This window comes from Pecten maximus, chromosome 17, assembly GCF_902652985.1.
Source record: "Pecten maximus chromosome 17, xPecMax1.1, whole genome shotgun sequence".
Taxonomy (NCBI): domain Eukaryota; kingdom Metazoa; phylum Mollusca; class Bivalvia; order Pectinida; family Pectinidae; genus Pecten; species Pecten maximus.
The window spans coordinates 16026581-16041230 of record NC_047031.1 but is presented as its reverse complement, the minus strand read 5'-3'; the positions used below and the strand labels follow the sequence as shown (position 1 = coordinate 16041230).

The window sequence follows — 14650 nt, the reverse complement described above, 5'->3', positions numbered from 1 at the left end:
ACCTAACACGAACATACCGCTGCCTCCCTAAACACACATACGCACTCACCACACGCATGCATGTCGCACGCACGGGAGGCCGTGCTTAAATGACATTAGCTGTGAATAGGACGTTAAACAAAATAAACCAAACCAAATGGTAAACACATGTATTGTACTTTTTACAGTAATCAAACTATAATGATACTAAGCTGACAAAACATGTCAAAGCTACTTACTCATCACCAATTTGTGTGTGAGCATCAGTCACAGCATCCACAACCTGACAGCATTTCCATGGTCTTCTGGAAACCAAGTTTCTCCATGTTTCCACTTTTTCTGTCAGCTTCTCTTTTGTCCAAGGTGACAACTTTGATGATTTTCTTTGTCATTTTCCATTGCTGTATATGTGTAATACTGGGCACTGTGCCCTGGGCTGTCCATTCTCCCATCACCTATAATATAAGTTGCCACTTTTGATGTTTTGAAATACATAGTATGGAAAAAAAGTATAATCTACATGTCAACAAGATGCCCAATAGGTCTGTAATGCTCACCTGATTCTATAGAAATGTGGAATAGAAAGTGGAAGTTATCTAGGTCATTTATGCAGATACAAAGTTGATTACCACTTTTTATTCATACATCAGAGTAGGCTAGGTTTATTCATGTCAATGAAATTGCCAGCCTTAACTCCAACATACTATTAGCATAATATCAGGTCTTGGAGTCTCTGGACTATCGACAAATTGGTGTTTATAAAGATTTCAGCCTATTTGACCCCTGCTACCTTGAATGTAGGACAAGGTCATTCATTTGAACTAAGTTGATAGTGTTTCACCCCAGCATGCCATTATTGAAAAGTTGTTGTTGAAGAGAACTACTGAACAGGAGAGCTAAAACCTGGAAAGGCATTCTGGGACAAACTTGTCTACCAGAATAATCAATAAACCTCAGAACATATCCATTTTTATTCAAGCCAACCTTAGACTAGTTACATTGGTGATATCTATCTTCACATACAATTTTTTTTTTACAGGTAGGAATAAGTTTATTCTCAGCATCAATGCATGGTTTCAATGCGACATAAAACATATTGTATGTATTTCTTTTATAATTTGTTTTCCCCACAAAAAAGTGACATTACCGGTAATCATTTTTTGAGAGGAAGAGTGAAATAACAGCGATATAGTGAGGTTGAGATAGGGAAAGAGATAGTGCGGAGGGGGAGGGGGCAAATGAGAGGGGGTATGGTGGGAATGGCAAGACAAAGGGAGGGAAAGAGAGAGAAGTGTGTTATGTTCCCAGGGGGATTATTAATAAGAGGAATCCAAGAAGGAAACTGTCTGGCTCTCATAATCAACACAACACGTGGAGTCCATATTGTCGAACTACTTTTATTAATCAAACAGTGCGTATTCATACGCGAGGCGTGTATTTAAGCATTAAACTGTCTTTTTATGGATTATATGGTCTATATAGATGCCAGAGCTTTGCAGACAATCTTCATAATGCGCGCTAGCGCATTATGAAATGATTGTCTGCAAAGCTCTGGCATCTATATAGACCATATAATCCATAAAAAGACAGTTTATTGCTTATATTTACGTTTTCTATATTAGTTTCTTTTCGATTTCAACTTTAATTTTCATTATAATTTGAAATCTGACTTTTACCGACGTTTCCATTGTCAGAGGTCAACAAATTGAACAGCCTATTGTGATTCACGTGCTGATTGGCAAAAAAAAAATAAAAAAAATAGTGCGTGGAAATAATTAAAAAAATACTGAAAACATCATCAGATATTTTAATAACAATATCAATAATATTGGTAGTCAGTATTTCAGAATATACGGATGGATTATTCAGTTTGTTAACGATTTCGGATTTTTTTTTTTTAATTTACCATCCGGAACAATTATGCGGATGGAAATTTCACCCGTCACCACGCGAACGCAACGGCTGACAGCATTGACAGAGTTTAGCTATGAAAGTTGAATGTGCAGTGGGAGAAAGTGGAATTCGCCAAAAAACCAGATGTAAACATGTTCTTTGATTGCATGGAAACCTGATTACAGTTTATAGTAGCTACAACAGCACCGGTGTCAGGGATACGACCAATGAGAGAAGTGACAATGGCCGAGGGAGTTAGACGAGCTTCAGCGACAACGTTGCTTGTGACGGGTACCATGGCTGTTTCAAGTTTAGGATGCGTTAGACACGATAATGCACCACTTGATGCTTTCTTTTGTGAAGAAGAAACTGTTCTATTGTACGACCGGAGAGAAGCCTCGTTCTTATGATTTGACATAAACATGATGTGTCGGGTTTCAAAATTTTTGTCATTCAAACACTGGATGGCGGTGGCGCGCAAACAATGTGGTGTGTAATGATTTTCCACTCTGGCCCCGGAACAAATATCTGTCAACATATGTGTTTATTAAATCTTGTTTTATTTCCATTTTCGTGATTGTTAACCATTCTTACCTTTATTTTCGTTTTACATTTTAAGATTTGTTTTCTGGTCTCGTACTCTATCCGATAGCATGATGAGCAATGATAAGATGCCATTTGTTTACATTGGTTGCAAGTAGTTACGGGGGATCCCGTCCGTACATCCGGTCGCGTATGAATAACACCCGAATGCACGATTTGGGTGTCAGTTATGCATAGAATGGTGTCACGCTTTGGGTGTCAGTTATACTCTCATAGACTGCAAATTTGTTTAGTTTGTTTATATCATGGCTTTGCCATCCAAATGTAAATATAACATAATAACCGTATATCCGGAATGGACTATTTATATAATTAGCGTGGCTAACTGGCTATTCAAATACACAACGCTCCTCCCCTTTTCGATTTAACAATTACTTTTGTGATATAAATGTCTCTGAGATATAACTTGGAATATAAATGTCTCTGAGATATTACTTGGAGAATCTTGACTAGATTACAACTAGGGATTTTTCTTTTACTGTTCATAACATACGAATAATAATTACTTCGATAAGAGTATTAACTTTAACTTTAACATCTAAACAAACTAAAACAAAAACTTATGATTTAGTAGAACCTATTTGGCCCTTATTGACACACAGGGATTATTATGCCCTTGCACAGTGTTGTCAATAACATATCACTAAAATTAATTAAAGGTTCAATTTCACTGGAGCTCGTGAATGTTCTCTCTTTGGATAGCGTCGTGGAGCAACACTTACACATGGGGATGATTTGGAAATGATTGTCTGTTTTTGCTTAGGTGTAGGCATCACAGGTACCACTTCCTCCTTCCCGTCAGAAATAGTTGCTTTATCAGATGACTGATGAGTCGATGATACTTCCGGTGTAATAGGACCGACTTCCGGTTCCGGTAAGTTTATTGTAGTGACATCCGTCTCTGATGGTTTAACAGTACAAGCACGAAGCTGGTCTGTATGACGTCTCCATAGAGTTCCTGTTCCAGTGTCAATAGTGTAGGACAGAGGTCCTGTTTTGGTGTGGATAGATGCAGGAATCCACTTCCTGTCTGACGAACGATAATCGCGTACCATCACACTTTGGCCTTTAGAAAACTGTCGGACAGTTTCTCCTGTGTGACGCGACAATTTCATGCGGTCTTGTCCGTATGATACCCTAGCTGACAAATCAGGTTTCATAATGTCGAGCCGTGTCCTTATATTTCGGCCTAAGAGCAACTTAGCGGGTGTCTCATTCGTCATAGCATGTGGTGTTGATCTGTACTTGCATAGAAATACACTCAGTTTTTGCTGTAATGTACGTTTTTCATCCTTTGCGTTTTTCATGGCTTGTTTGAAAGTTTGGACGAAACGTTCCGCTTGTCCGTTCGTACGCGGATGATATGGTGATGATGTACTATGTCGAATACCATTCTGCTTCATAAATTGACGAAACTCCTCAGAAATGAACTGAGGTCCGTTATCTGAGACTAATTGCTCAGGAATACCATGACGAGCAAATAAATTGCGTAGTAACTCGATGGTGAGCGTGGTTGTAGTGGATCTCATGATGAATACCTCAGGCCATTTGGAATGCGCATCAATAACTATTAAAAACATGAAGTTCATGAAAGGCCCTGCGAAATCAACATGTATCCGTTGCCATGGGTTGGAAGGCCACTCCCAAGGGTGTACTGGTGCAGATTTCGGCATGTGTCCCGATCGTTGACATCCTAGACATGAACTACACAACTGTTCAATTTGTTTATCAATGTTTGGCCACCAAACATAGGATCTCGCAACAGATTTCATCCGGACCACTCCTGGATGTCCATCGTGTAGTTCTGTAAGAACTCTTTCCTGTAGGCCACTTGGTATTATTACACGGTTACCCCATACTATACAACCTTGATGTACGGAAAGTTCATCCTGTCGATTTATGTAAGGTATGATATCAGGGTCATCTGTTTTCTTCAATGTTCCCAACATTAACATGTCGTACACTCGAGATAACGTGGAATCTCGAGATGTCTCATGACGAATTTGTGCACTAGTTACAGGTAGTGTTTCGATCTGTGCAGTGTAGAAAAGGTCCACAGGGTCCGTAGCTCCGTCTGAACTACCTTTCAATGGAAGCCGCGAAAGCGCGTCCGCGTTACAATGCTTTGTAGTGTTTTTGTACTCGATATCATAGGAATGTTCCGACAAAAACACAGCATATCGTTGAAGCCTGGCAGCTGTCATGGCTGGTATGGACTTGTGCGGATGTAGAATTTGAACAAGGGGCTTGTGGTCAGTCACTAGTGTGAAGTGTTTACCATATAAGTATGTATTAAACTTCTGAACACCCCAAAACAAACTCAATGCTTCTTTGTCAATCTGTGAGTAACCTTTCTCTGCTTTGGTCAATGAGCGTGAGGCAAATGCAATAGGCCGCTCTTCGCCATCTTTCATGGTATGAGAGAGAACACATCCTAGACCATATGGTGATGCGTCGCACGCGAGTTTTACTGGTAGTTCTGGGTCGTAATGGCATAGTACACGGTTAGATGTGATCAGAGTTTTAACCTCTCTAAATGATTCCTCGCAAGCTGTGGTCCATTTCCAGGTACTGTCACTGTGAAGAAGTTCATTTAGTGGTCCTTCGACTGTCGATAAGTCAGGTAAAAATCGGCGGTAGTAGTTTACCAAACCTAGAAATGAGCGTAGTTGCTGTTGGTTTTCAGGTATCGGAGCGTTCAGAACAGCATCCACTTTGTCCGGCGATTTTTGGAGACCATCCTGACTGATGATGTGTCCACAATAAGTAACCTTTTCTTTGAAAAAGTCACACTTGTCCAAGTTTGCCTTTAACCCATACCCTTCCAATCTCTGTAGTACAGTTCTCAAATTTTGTAGATGTTCCTCGTCAGTACGACCGCTAATAATCATATCATCCAGGATGCATGAGGTAAATGGAACGTTTTGAAGGATTTGGTCCATGGCTCGCTGCCATAATGCCGGGGCAGAGGCTACACCAAAGGGTAAACGGTTATATTGAAAAAGACCTTTGTGTGGGTTGATTGTCAACAGTTCTTTAGACAAATCTTCCATCTCCATCTGCAAATATGCCTGCGTTAAGTCTATTTTCGAAAACCGTTGTCCTCCAGCCAGAGATGAGAATATATCCTCGATGCGGGGCAAGGGGTACTGTTCAACCTTCATGACTGGATTCAGGGTGACTTTATAATCCCCACATACTCGTACCTGGCCTGATTTCTTCACAACCGGTACTATAGGTGCTGCCCATTTACTGTGATTGACAGGTATGATAATTCCCTGCTGTTCCAACCTCTGAAGTTCTGCTTCAACTTTGGGTTTCAATGTGTATGGTACAAGGCGAGCTTTATGGAATTTAGGTTGAGCATTCTCCTCTAGAGTAATACTACCTTTGATACCTTTAAGTTTTCCAATTCCCTCTGAGAATACTGCTTTGTGTTCATCGAGAATGTTCAGAAGTTCAGTCGGTGTGGACGACAATCTCAATACATGTACTTTAATGTCATGCCAATCAATTTGAAATGTTCTAAGCCAGTCTCTACCAAACAATGCTGGGCCTTGTTGCGGTACTACTAACAGATTCTTTGTTGCTGTCTGATTGTACAGGTTAACCGAAACGCGTATCTCACCAAGGGGTTTGATATTTTCTCCAGAGTAGGTCTTCAACCTTATTGTGGTCTCATGTAGTGGTATATGACAGAAATGTTCCTTGTACAAGTCCTGAGAAATCAATGTGACTGTACTTCCTGTATCGAGTTCCATGTCTATCATTGTTCCCTCAATATTTGGTCTGATACGGATAGGATCAGGGCGTCCATTCTCCATTCGATTGATGTAGTACAATGGTTCTTCTGGGTTAAGGTCATCGTCACTTCCCTCTTTGACATATTTCACATGTTTATGTTCTCGTTTTTTAGACAAGCATGCTTTTTCGATATGCCCTTTCTTAGAACAATACCGACATATTGTGGATATGAACGTGCATGTACTGGCATCATGGGTACCTTCACATCGAAAACATTTCTTGTAATGTTTAGGACTTTGTGTGGAGTTAGTAGACCTATCACTGTTTTTGCGAGAAAAGTGTTTACCATGGCTCTGTTTATTACCACTGTAGTGTGCCTTTATTTTGTTTACAGGCGTTGCTTTGTCATTATGTGATCGTTGGAGTTCAACTGCGTCCTTCCCTGCCGTTTCCATGGCAACCGAAGTCTGAATAGCAGTGTCTAATGTTAGTGTCGTTTCAGCTAGAAGTTTACGTTGAATAGCTTCCTGGCGTAAACCACAAACTAGGCGATCCCTTATTGTGATCTGGAGGGTATCTCCAAAATTACAATGAATTGGTAACTTGCGTAATTCTGCTACATAAGTCATAACATCTTCACCAGGGCGCTGTTCTCTCTTATGAAAGCGAAACCTCTCCGCTATCTCGGATGGTTTGGGATTTAAATGTTTATCTAGCAGGGCTATAATATCATCGTATCCCGTATCTAATGGTTTAGCTGGGGCCAGTAGATTCTTCAGCAACCCATACGTTTTAGGACCAATCAAACTAAGCAGCGAGGCCACTTTGATTTCTGGTTTGACGCCATTTGCAATAAAACACACCTCGACCCGTTCGGTGTATGACTCCCAACTTTCGTTCGATTCATCAAAAATACCGACCTTTCCAACGCCTCCTTTAGCCATTGTGTTTTGCAGGTTCGTTTGTTCCTCGTCGCCAATTTGTGTTATGTTCCCAGGGGGATTATTAATAAGAGGAATCCAAGAAGGAAACTGTCTGGCTCTCATAATCAACACAACACGTGGAGTCCATATTGTCGAACTACTTTTATTAATCAAACAGTGCGTATTCATACGCGAGGCGTGTATAACATAATAACCGTATATCCGGAACGGACTATTTATATAATTAGCGTGGCTAACTGGCTATTCAAATACACAACAAAGTGGAGAAGGAAACTAGATCAATTTAGAATGAGAGGGAGATAAAAAGTAGGGGTAGCAAGACAGAGGAAGGGAGAGATAAGGAAAAAGAGAGAGAAGTAGGAAAAAACTAGATAGAGATTAAGGGAGGGAGAAACATTGAAATTTGTTCAGAAGGAAGAGAAAAGATTAGATTCCATATTTAGTCGCCTCTTACGATCATGCAATGGTGGTGTGACAGAAAATAAGTAGATCAGTAAAAAAGTAGATCTGTACGTGTATACGCATGCGCGGTTGCTAAGGGGCGTTCCTAATATAATGATCTACATATTTACCGGTAAATAAGTAGATCGATAATACATCAATGTATTCTGGCCCGCATTATAATAGGTAAACTTAGATCTACTTATTTACCATGTCAACAGATTGTCAAGTACTGGGAAATTAGTAGATCGATAATACATCAGTGTATTCTGGCCCGCATTATAATAGGTAAACTTATCCTACTTATTGAACATATCAACAGATTGCACGTACTGGGAAATTAGTAGATCGATAATAATTTATTACATTTTGGGCTCATTATAACAAGTAAACTTAATCCTACTGATTGAAAATATCAACATATTGTCACGTACTGGGAAATAAGTAGATCAATAATAAATCAACATAATATGTCCCTATTAAAATAGGTCAACGTAGATCTACTTATTTACCAGGTCAAGAGACTGTTATGTACTTGGGAAATAAGTAGATCGATAATACATAAATGTATTCTGCCCCCATTATTATAGATTACCTCAAATCTACTTATTTACCAGGTCATCATATTCTGAAGAACTTATAAATAAGTAGATCGATAATGCATCAATGTATTCTGGCCCGCATTATAATAGGTAAAATTAGATCTACTTATTTACCATGTCAACAGAATGTCAACGGAACTGGACATTTCTGTTAATCCAAACCTCCTCCGGAATACTGACGCAACTTCCATGAAACCATTCCTTACACGTCTGGCATTGTGCCAATGGTTCCCTGTCCTCTGGTTGCCGGCAAAAGCAAAATAGTTTTACTATTGTTAGTTTTTTTAGTGTGGCCTGGACGTCGTCGTCTTTGCACCGGAAACATAAGCATTTTATTGTTCTGTAGACATTGCTCTAAATGATCTCTCATTTTGTTTTGGTCCCACACAAAAGCAGTAGGATCTTCCCCAAAACAAATTGCTGTAGCATTTGCTACTGCAAATAGTCCACAGTCAGCTCCTCTTGTTGCTGATGGCATTCCATGTTGTGCAGCTCGATTTCCTTTTGGTCTGAATACAAAATAGATGCACAGACACGTTTGACATGTTGTGTAACAGTTACACCCATGCTGTCGAAAATTGAAACGCAATTTGGGGTGCAGACCGTGAAATGCTTCTGCGCCTTTATAGGACGCTTATTCGATCAAAACTCTACTATGGCTCAATCGTTTATGGATCGGCACGAAATTCTTACCTGCAGATGCTTGATCCTATCCAAAACCAAGGATTACGTCTGGTACTTGGTGCTTTTCGAACAACACCTGTGCAGAGCCTTTATGTAGAGGCAAATTAACCATCCTTAAATGACAGAAGGAAAAAGCTTTCTCTTCAATATGCCGCCCAATTGAAATCCGTGATGATAAAGGGTTCGGATAATGTGGGAGCGGACTATTTGAGCAGGATATAGTAGCAACATGCTCCGTGATGTTGAGAAAAAGTGTATCCACTTTTTTCCGGAACGTAGGACAAGCGTTCGAGTTGGTTTTTGGAATTTAAGACAATAAAATAGATTATACAAAACAATATTTATTAACTATTATGTACAAAAGCAAATAGATATATTCATACAAACGCACATTCACACCCCTTGCACACTCTGACATTCAATTACGGTTAAAGTCACGGAGTCGTCGACACAGAACAGCACAATACCGGTATAAGTACACATTAAAGGCACAAGTTCTCCACTCAAGAAACAGAAACACATGAGTAACTGAACCGCAGTTCAGGTATATCCCTCGTATGTCACGCACCTCCCACAGGGATGACTCACTATGAGTCCCAACAATACTTTCCCGCAGGTAAAGTATGAGAGCTAGCTGGCTATAACGTCATACCGTCAACAGCGTTAGACGTCACCGCTTCATGATCTAGTGGCCGTAGTACGGACCACCATTCCTTATCATCCTTGGCTCTTTGACCCGTCTGTTTATCACATCAGACCTCCTGAGGCTGACCGGAGATTTCTACCGGTCCTGATGCCGAAGTCGTGGTGATTGCCCGGTGTCCTGTTGTCCAAGGAACTTTACTCCGTCATGGAAAGCTTAAAAACACACAATGACACACGTGACAATTTCACACCAAACACTCATGCTAATTAACAACATATTTCCTAAAATGATATTCCAATAATATAATATTGTACTATATACCCTAAATACTTGCTATCATAAACCTAAATATGATTAAATATTAACATAAAACACTATTAGAATCACATGCCGGTCCATTCCTAACGCTACCACAATATACATTATGAATCATATATGGCCCGTATGGGCTTCCATACATTTGTACACAGGTAAAACTCACTGACCTATTTTACCTATAGATGGACATTCATACCAATATTTACGGACATATCAATACAACAACTGCAAATAACCTATAATAAACATCATAACATAACTATCACAACATAAACATTTATAAGCTATCAGATCAGCAACACCTATATAGACATATTATTACTAATCACCGCCACGCATGATTGGACCGTACACTGAGATATATACTAGAAATACATTTATCCGGAATACAAGACATTCTAAGATAGCAATTAGTGAAATAAATAGAAAGATATAACGTTAGTTACTCACCACAGTCTGTATTCCGTGCCTGTATCCATGATCAAAAGGATTCTGACTACAGGTGGTTACACTACAGCCATTACTCACGGCATAGCTTACCTGTAGTGACGCTAACCGACCTTTCGCACGTGCACTTCCGCTCTGACCGTACTTCCATTCGTGCCATACAAATACGCGCACACGATTACACACAAAACAACGTAAAGACATACATATACAACCCTATACCCACATGAATCCAAGACCGTCGTGCCTGCATATCCATGTGTACCGCCTTTGTTACATGTAAGATCAGTATCATTTCGGCCTTATTCCGGTTGGTTGGACTTCCGCATCTCATCACATAACTTAGGAGTGAAAGAAGGCTTTATTTGTCCTTTTGGTTTGAGTACAATTTTGCTAGATTTGAAGATTTTCTTCTTCTGTTTGACGATCTTGTTCCCTTCTTCACACATCGATACCGCATCCGATTCCTCTGAATTTGAAGAGATTTGAGATTTGAAGATTTTCTTCTTCTTCTGTTTGACGGTCTTGTTCCCTTCTTCACACGTCGATACCGCATCCGATTCCTCTGAATTTGAAGAGATTTGAGATTTGAAGATTTTCTTCTTCTTCTGTTTGACGATCTTGTTTCCTTCTTCACACGTCGATACCGCATCCGATTCCTCTGAATTTGAAGAGATTTGAGATTTGAAGATTTTCTTCTTCTGTTTGACGGTCTTGTTCCCTTCTTCACACGTCGATACCGCATCCGATTCCTCTGAATTTAAAGAGATTTGAGATTTGAAGATTTTCTTCTTCTGTTTGACGGTCTTGTTCCCTTCTTCACACGTCGATACCGCATCCGATTCCTCTGAAACGTCCATAGTGTGTTCTTGTTCTGTATATTTGGTTTTTACTCTTTCATTTTTTGAGTTTTCGCCTGCTTTGAACCGCTCTGTCGTCTCAATTTTATCTACTGCAATGGCCGTTTCTTCCTTGCGTCGGTATGGCTTGAGGTGTGTCAATGAAGTTTTCTGTTTTAGTAACTCTCCACGTGTGTTCTTCAGTGTGGCTACGTGGTTGCCGATGTGGTGTATTCTGTAGGGACCCAACCAGTCATGTGTCATTCGGTCTCCTTTCCTGCCTAGTTTTCTAACGTTTTTGTAAAGGACCTCATCACCTCAACATCGAAAGAAAACGAAACACACCCTTTTGCTGTTCTTGATTTGTACGTCTTTTTCTGTTTTTCTTGTGCTTGTTGAATGTTGACGTCTACTTGCTTGTACAGTTTCGAAAACATTTCTGTTCTTTCGGTAATGCTCTCTTCTGTGATGTTAATTGGATCCATGTCCACATTCTCGTCTTCAGCATCTAGTTGGCAGAACATAATCGGCTCCCGTCCAAACATGACCTTGAACGGCGAACATTTAATTGAAGCTTGATCACTGGTTCTTATACCGTACAGTATTGGTTCTATTAGTTCGTCCCAATTGTCCTGCTCCTCATTAACTAACTTGCTTATGCATCTTTTGATGGTTTGGTTTGTGCGCTCCTCCTGGCCATTAGTTTGAGGATGGTATGCTGATGATATCAGGTGTTTTACTTTGAAGAGGTCGAACAATTCTGCATTCAACACGTTGACAAATTCTCGCCCTTGGTCGGTTAAGATGCGTTTAGGAGGTCCAAAACGAAGAAATAAGCCCCTCAACTTAGAGGCAATGTTTGCGGCAGCCTTAGACGGAATAGGAAAACATTCTACCCATTTACTAAATAAATCTGTTATTGTAAGGCAATATTTGTTCCCACATTTAGATTCTGTAAAGGGTCCAATAAGGTCAATACCAAGTATCTCCCATGGCCCAGAGGTTTTGATGGGTTGAAGCTCTGGTGCAATCGTTTTTATTCTCTCCATCCGCTGGCATTTGTCACACATTTTGATTCTACTAACCACATCCTCTGTCATGTTGGCCCAGTAAAATCTATCAGAGATTTTTTTCAGAGTTTTGTTTTTACCAAGATGTGCTCCATGAGATGAAGCATGGCAGTCAACAAATATTCGATCCCTCATCCAATCTTCCAGAATCACTTTTCTTTTCCTCCCATCATTGCCGTTGTACATCATTTCAGATCCGTCATCGCTGAGGGTAAACTGTTTGGCAAATTTCCACATCGATTTCTTCTTTGTCTTATCAAAATTGGACGGAAATACGCCAGATTTGACATAGTCCCTGACTGCGGAAAGGTCGTGAACCATCTTGCAAACTACAATGACAAATTTAGATATTAATTGTTACGTAGCGGAATATTCGTAATGTCGACTTCTCTTTTAAACTGGGTCATGCAATATATGTGTTCAACAACATTCTGTAAGCATACGATAACTAGAATTATAATATAAGCTCGGGGAGGGGTGATACCTGGAAGGCCGAGAAACGGAACTATAGAGAGTCCCATTTCGAAAAACTTTCAATGACATCTTATCTGACACTTACTTATGATTCATATAAAATTATCTTCTGATTATGATTATGAGGAACGTTATACAGTACTCAAGAAAGACTGACTACGCAGGTGGGTGGGGTTGGGGTTATAGTCACTTAAAACAACATATCATGTTTTTGCTTAGTGATTTACTGCTATATCATGAAATCATAGGTCGTGGGTTTAATATTATAATAAATATTTGATGAAGGAAGAATTGATCTTATTACAGAAACATTTGTGTCTGTTCAACTTGGGGTAATTTCTATTGTTTTAAGTTCCAAAATTAATATAGATAGACATGTTTTATAGATTCATCTTGCTCTTAAGACATGGTGGGGGTATTACATATCTTCCTATGCAAAATCCACTGGTTAGACGAGAGAGAATTTCGGAAGAGGTAAGGTTGCATATTAAAAGCCATAACTATATTAGAACTAAATAATGGAAATCAAATATTATTACATGTCCGTCGCAAGGAACATTGCTAACAATATATTTTTTCTCATATGTCACTATAGTCCCATTAATAACAAGAGGCCCAGAGAGCCTTATCGCTCACATGAAATCATAATTAGGGCTAATCGTAATGGGTGTGCTCAGGTACGTACTGGACACACATCAGGACCCTGGACCTTTTGGATCTTGAGAAAAAGATTATGAAAACTGTTTACTAATTATAGCCCATTTTAACCTTTGACCCCATCCAGCACTCAAAGTTGATAATTGACCTTAACACAATACATTATGAAAAAATTTGCACTGCTGGTCTACGTAACATACAATATGGTTTTCAATGTTGTGAAGGTCAATTATATGAGGACATTTTATAGCACTCCTGCACAGGTACCCACTGGCCAAATATTAGAACCCTGGGGATTATGGAACTTGAGAAGAAGATTCTTAAAACGTTTTACCCATTATAGCGCATGTTAACCTTTGACTCCGTCTAGCTTTCAATTTTGACCATTGACCTAAACACAATATATTAAAAAAATATTCGCACTGCTAGTCTACATAAAATACCCAAATATCATCGATCTAGATCATACGGTTGTTTATATAATGTTGTGTAGATTTTAAAAACATATTTGACCCCTGAGAAAATCCCTCCTGTAGTTTCCGAGAACAGCAATAACACACTCACTTCTCAAAACCTAAGGCGGCGGCCTGCTGACAATGCTGTTTTTCAGATCAGCCTCAGAATGTAATAACCAACCTATATATGAAATTTGTAAAGAAATCCCTCCAGCATTTTTTAAAGATATATCGATAACAAGAATTGTTTAAGGACATAAGACGGACGGACCACCACATACAACGGACGACAGGCGATTTGAATCATCAGATGGTGGGCTAAAAAGCAATGATTATGGCAAGCCAACTTAACATTTAAGACCTAAACAGATATCTTAGTTTCTGATAGGGATATCTCAGTTTCTAATAAAGATGTCTCTATTACTAATGATTAATAGAGATATCTTAGTTTCTAATAGAGTTATCTTAGTTTCTAATTAAGATATGTCAGTTTCAAATTAAGATATCTCAGTTTTTGATTAAGATATCTTAGTTTCTAATTAAGATATCTGTATCAAACTGTACTAGATATATCTTTATTAGAAACTAGCATATCTCTGTTAGAAACTAAGATAACTGTATTAGAAACTAAGATAACTCTATTACCAAATTAATAGAGATATTTTAGTATCTCAGTTTCTAACTGATATACATGTATATCTATTACATTCGAAAACAAATATCTCGCAAACGCCGAAGGAAAACAATTACCAATGCGAATTACTCCCTTGTCTTGCCACGTGTTTATTTTCTACACATCCATCAAGCTTTTTTTATTTTACTTCTAATTTCTATTAAAACTATCTCTATTACAG

The 14650-nt window shown here is 39.1% G+C and overlaps 1 protein-coding gene and 1 long non-coding RNA gene across 2 annotated transcripts; both read right to left on the bottom strand.

The window, feature by feature from the left end:
• Positions 1–242: 242 nt before the first annotated feature.
• LOC117315160 (uncharacterized protein K02A2.6-like) lies at positions 243–7163 on the bottom strand. The gene is made up of 2 exons (XM_033869304.1): positions 3198–7163; positions 243–434 (listed from the first exon to the last, which is right to left on the bottom strand). The coding sequence occupies exons 1-2, from the start codon at positions 7161–7163 to the stop codon at positions 243–245; spliced, it is 4158 nt and encodes a 1385-aa protein (XP_033725195.1).
• A 2048-nt stretch (positions 7164–9211) lies between these two features.
• LOC117314943 lies at positions 9212–10522 on the bottom strand. Its single transcript, XR_004529645.1, has 2 exons — positions 10305–10522; positions 9212–9748 (listed from the first exon to the last, which is right to left on the bottom strand). It is a non-coding gene; the product is annotated as an uncharacterized LOC117314943 (long non-coding RNA).
• Positions 10523–14650: the final 4128 nt, after the last annotated feature.

Bases quoted from the DNA above. Each gene is read 5' to 3' on its own strand.
- LOC117315160 (XM_033869304.1), bottom strand. From the start codon at position 7,163: ATGGCTAAAGGAGGCGTTGGAAAGGTCGGTATTTTTGATGAATCGAAC. The intron at 435-3,197 runs GTAAGTGTTGCT...CTTATATTATAG, and splicing joins TTTCCAAATCATCCCCATGT to GTGATGGGAGAATGGACAGC.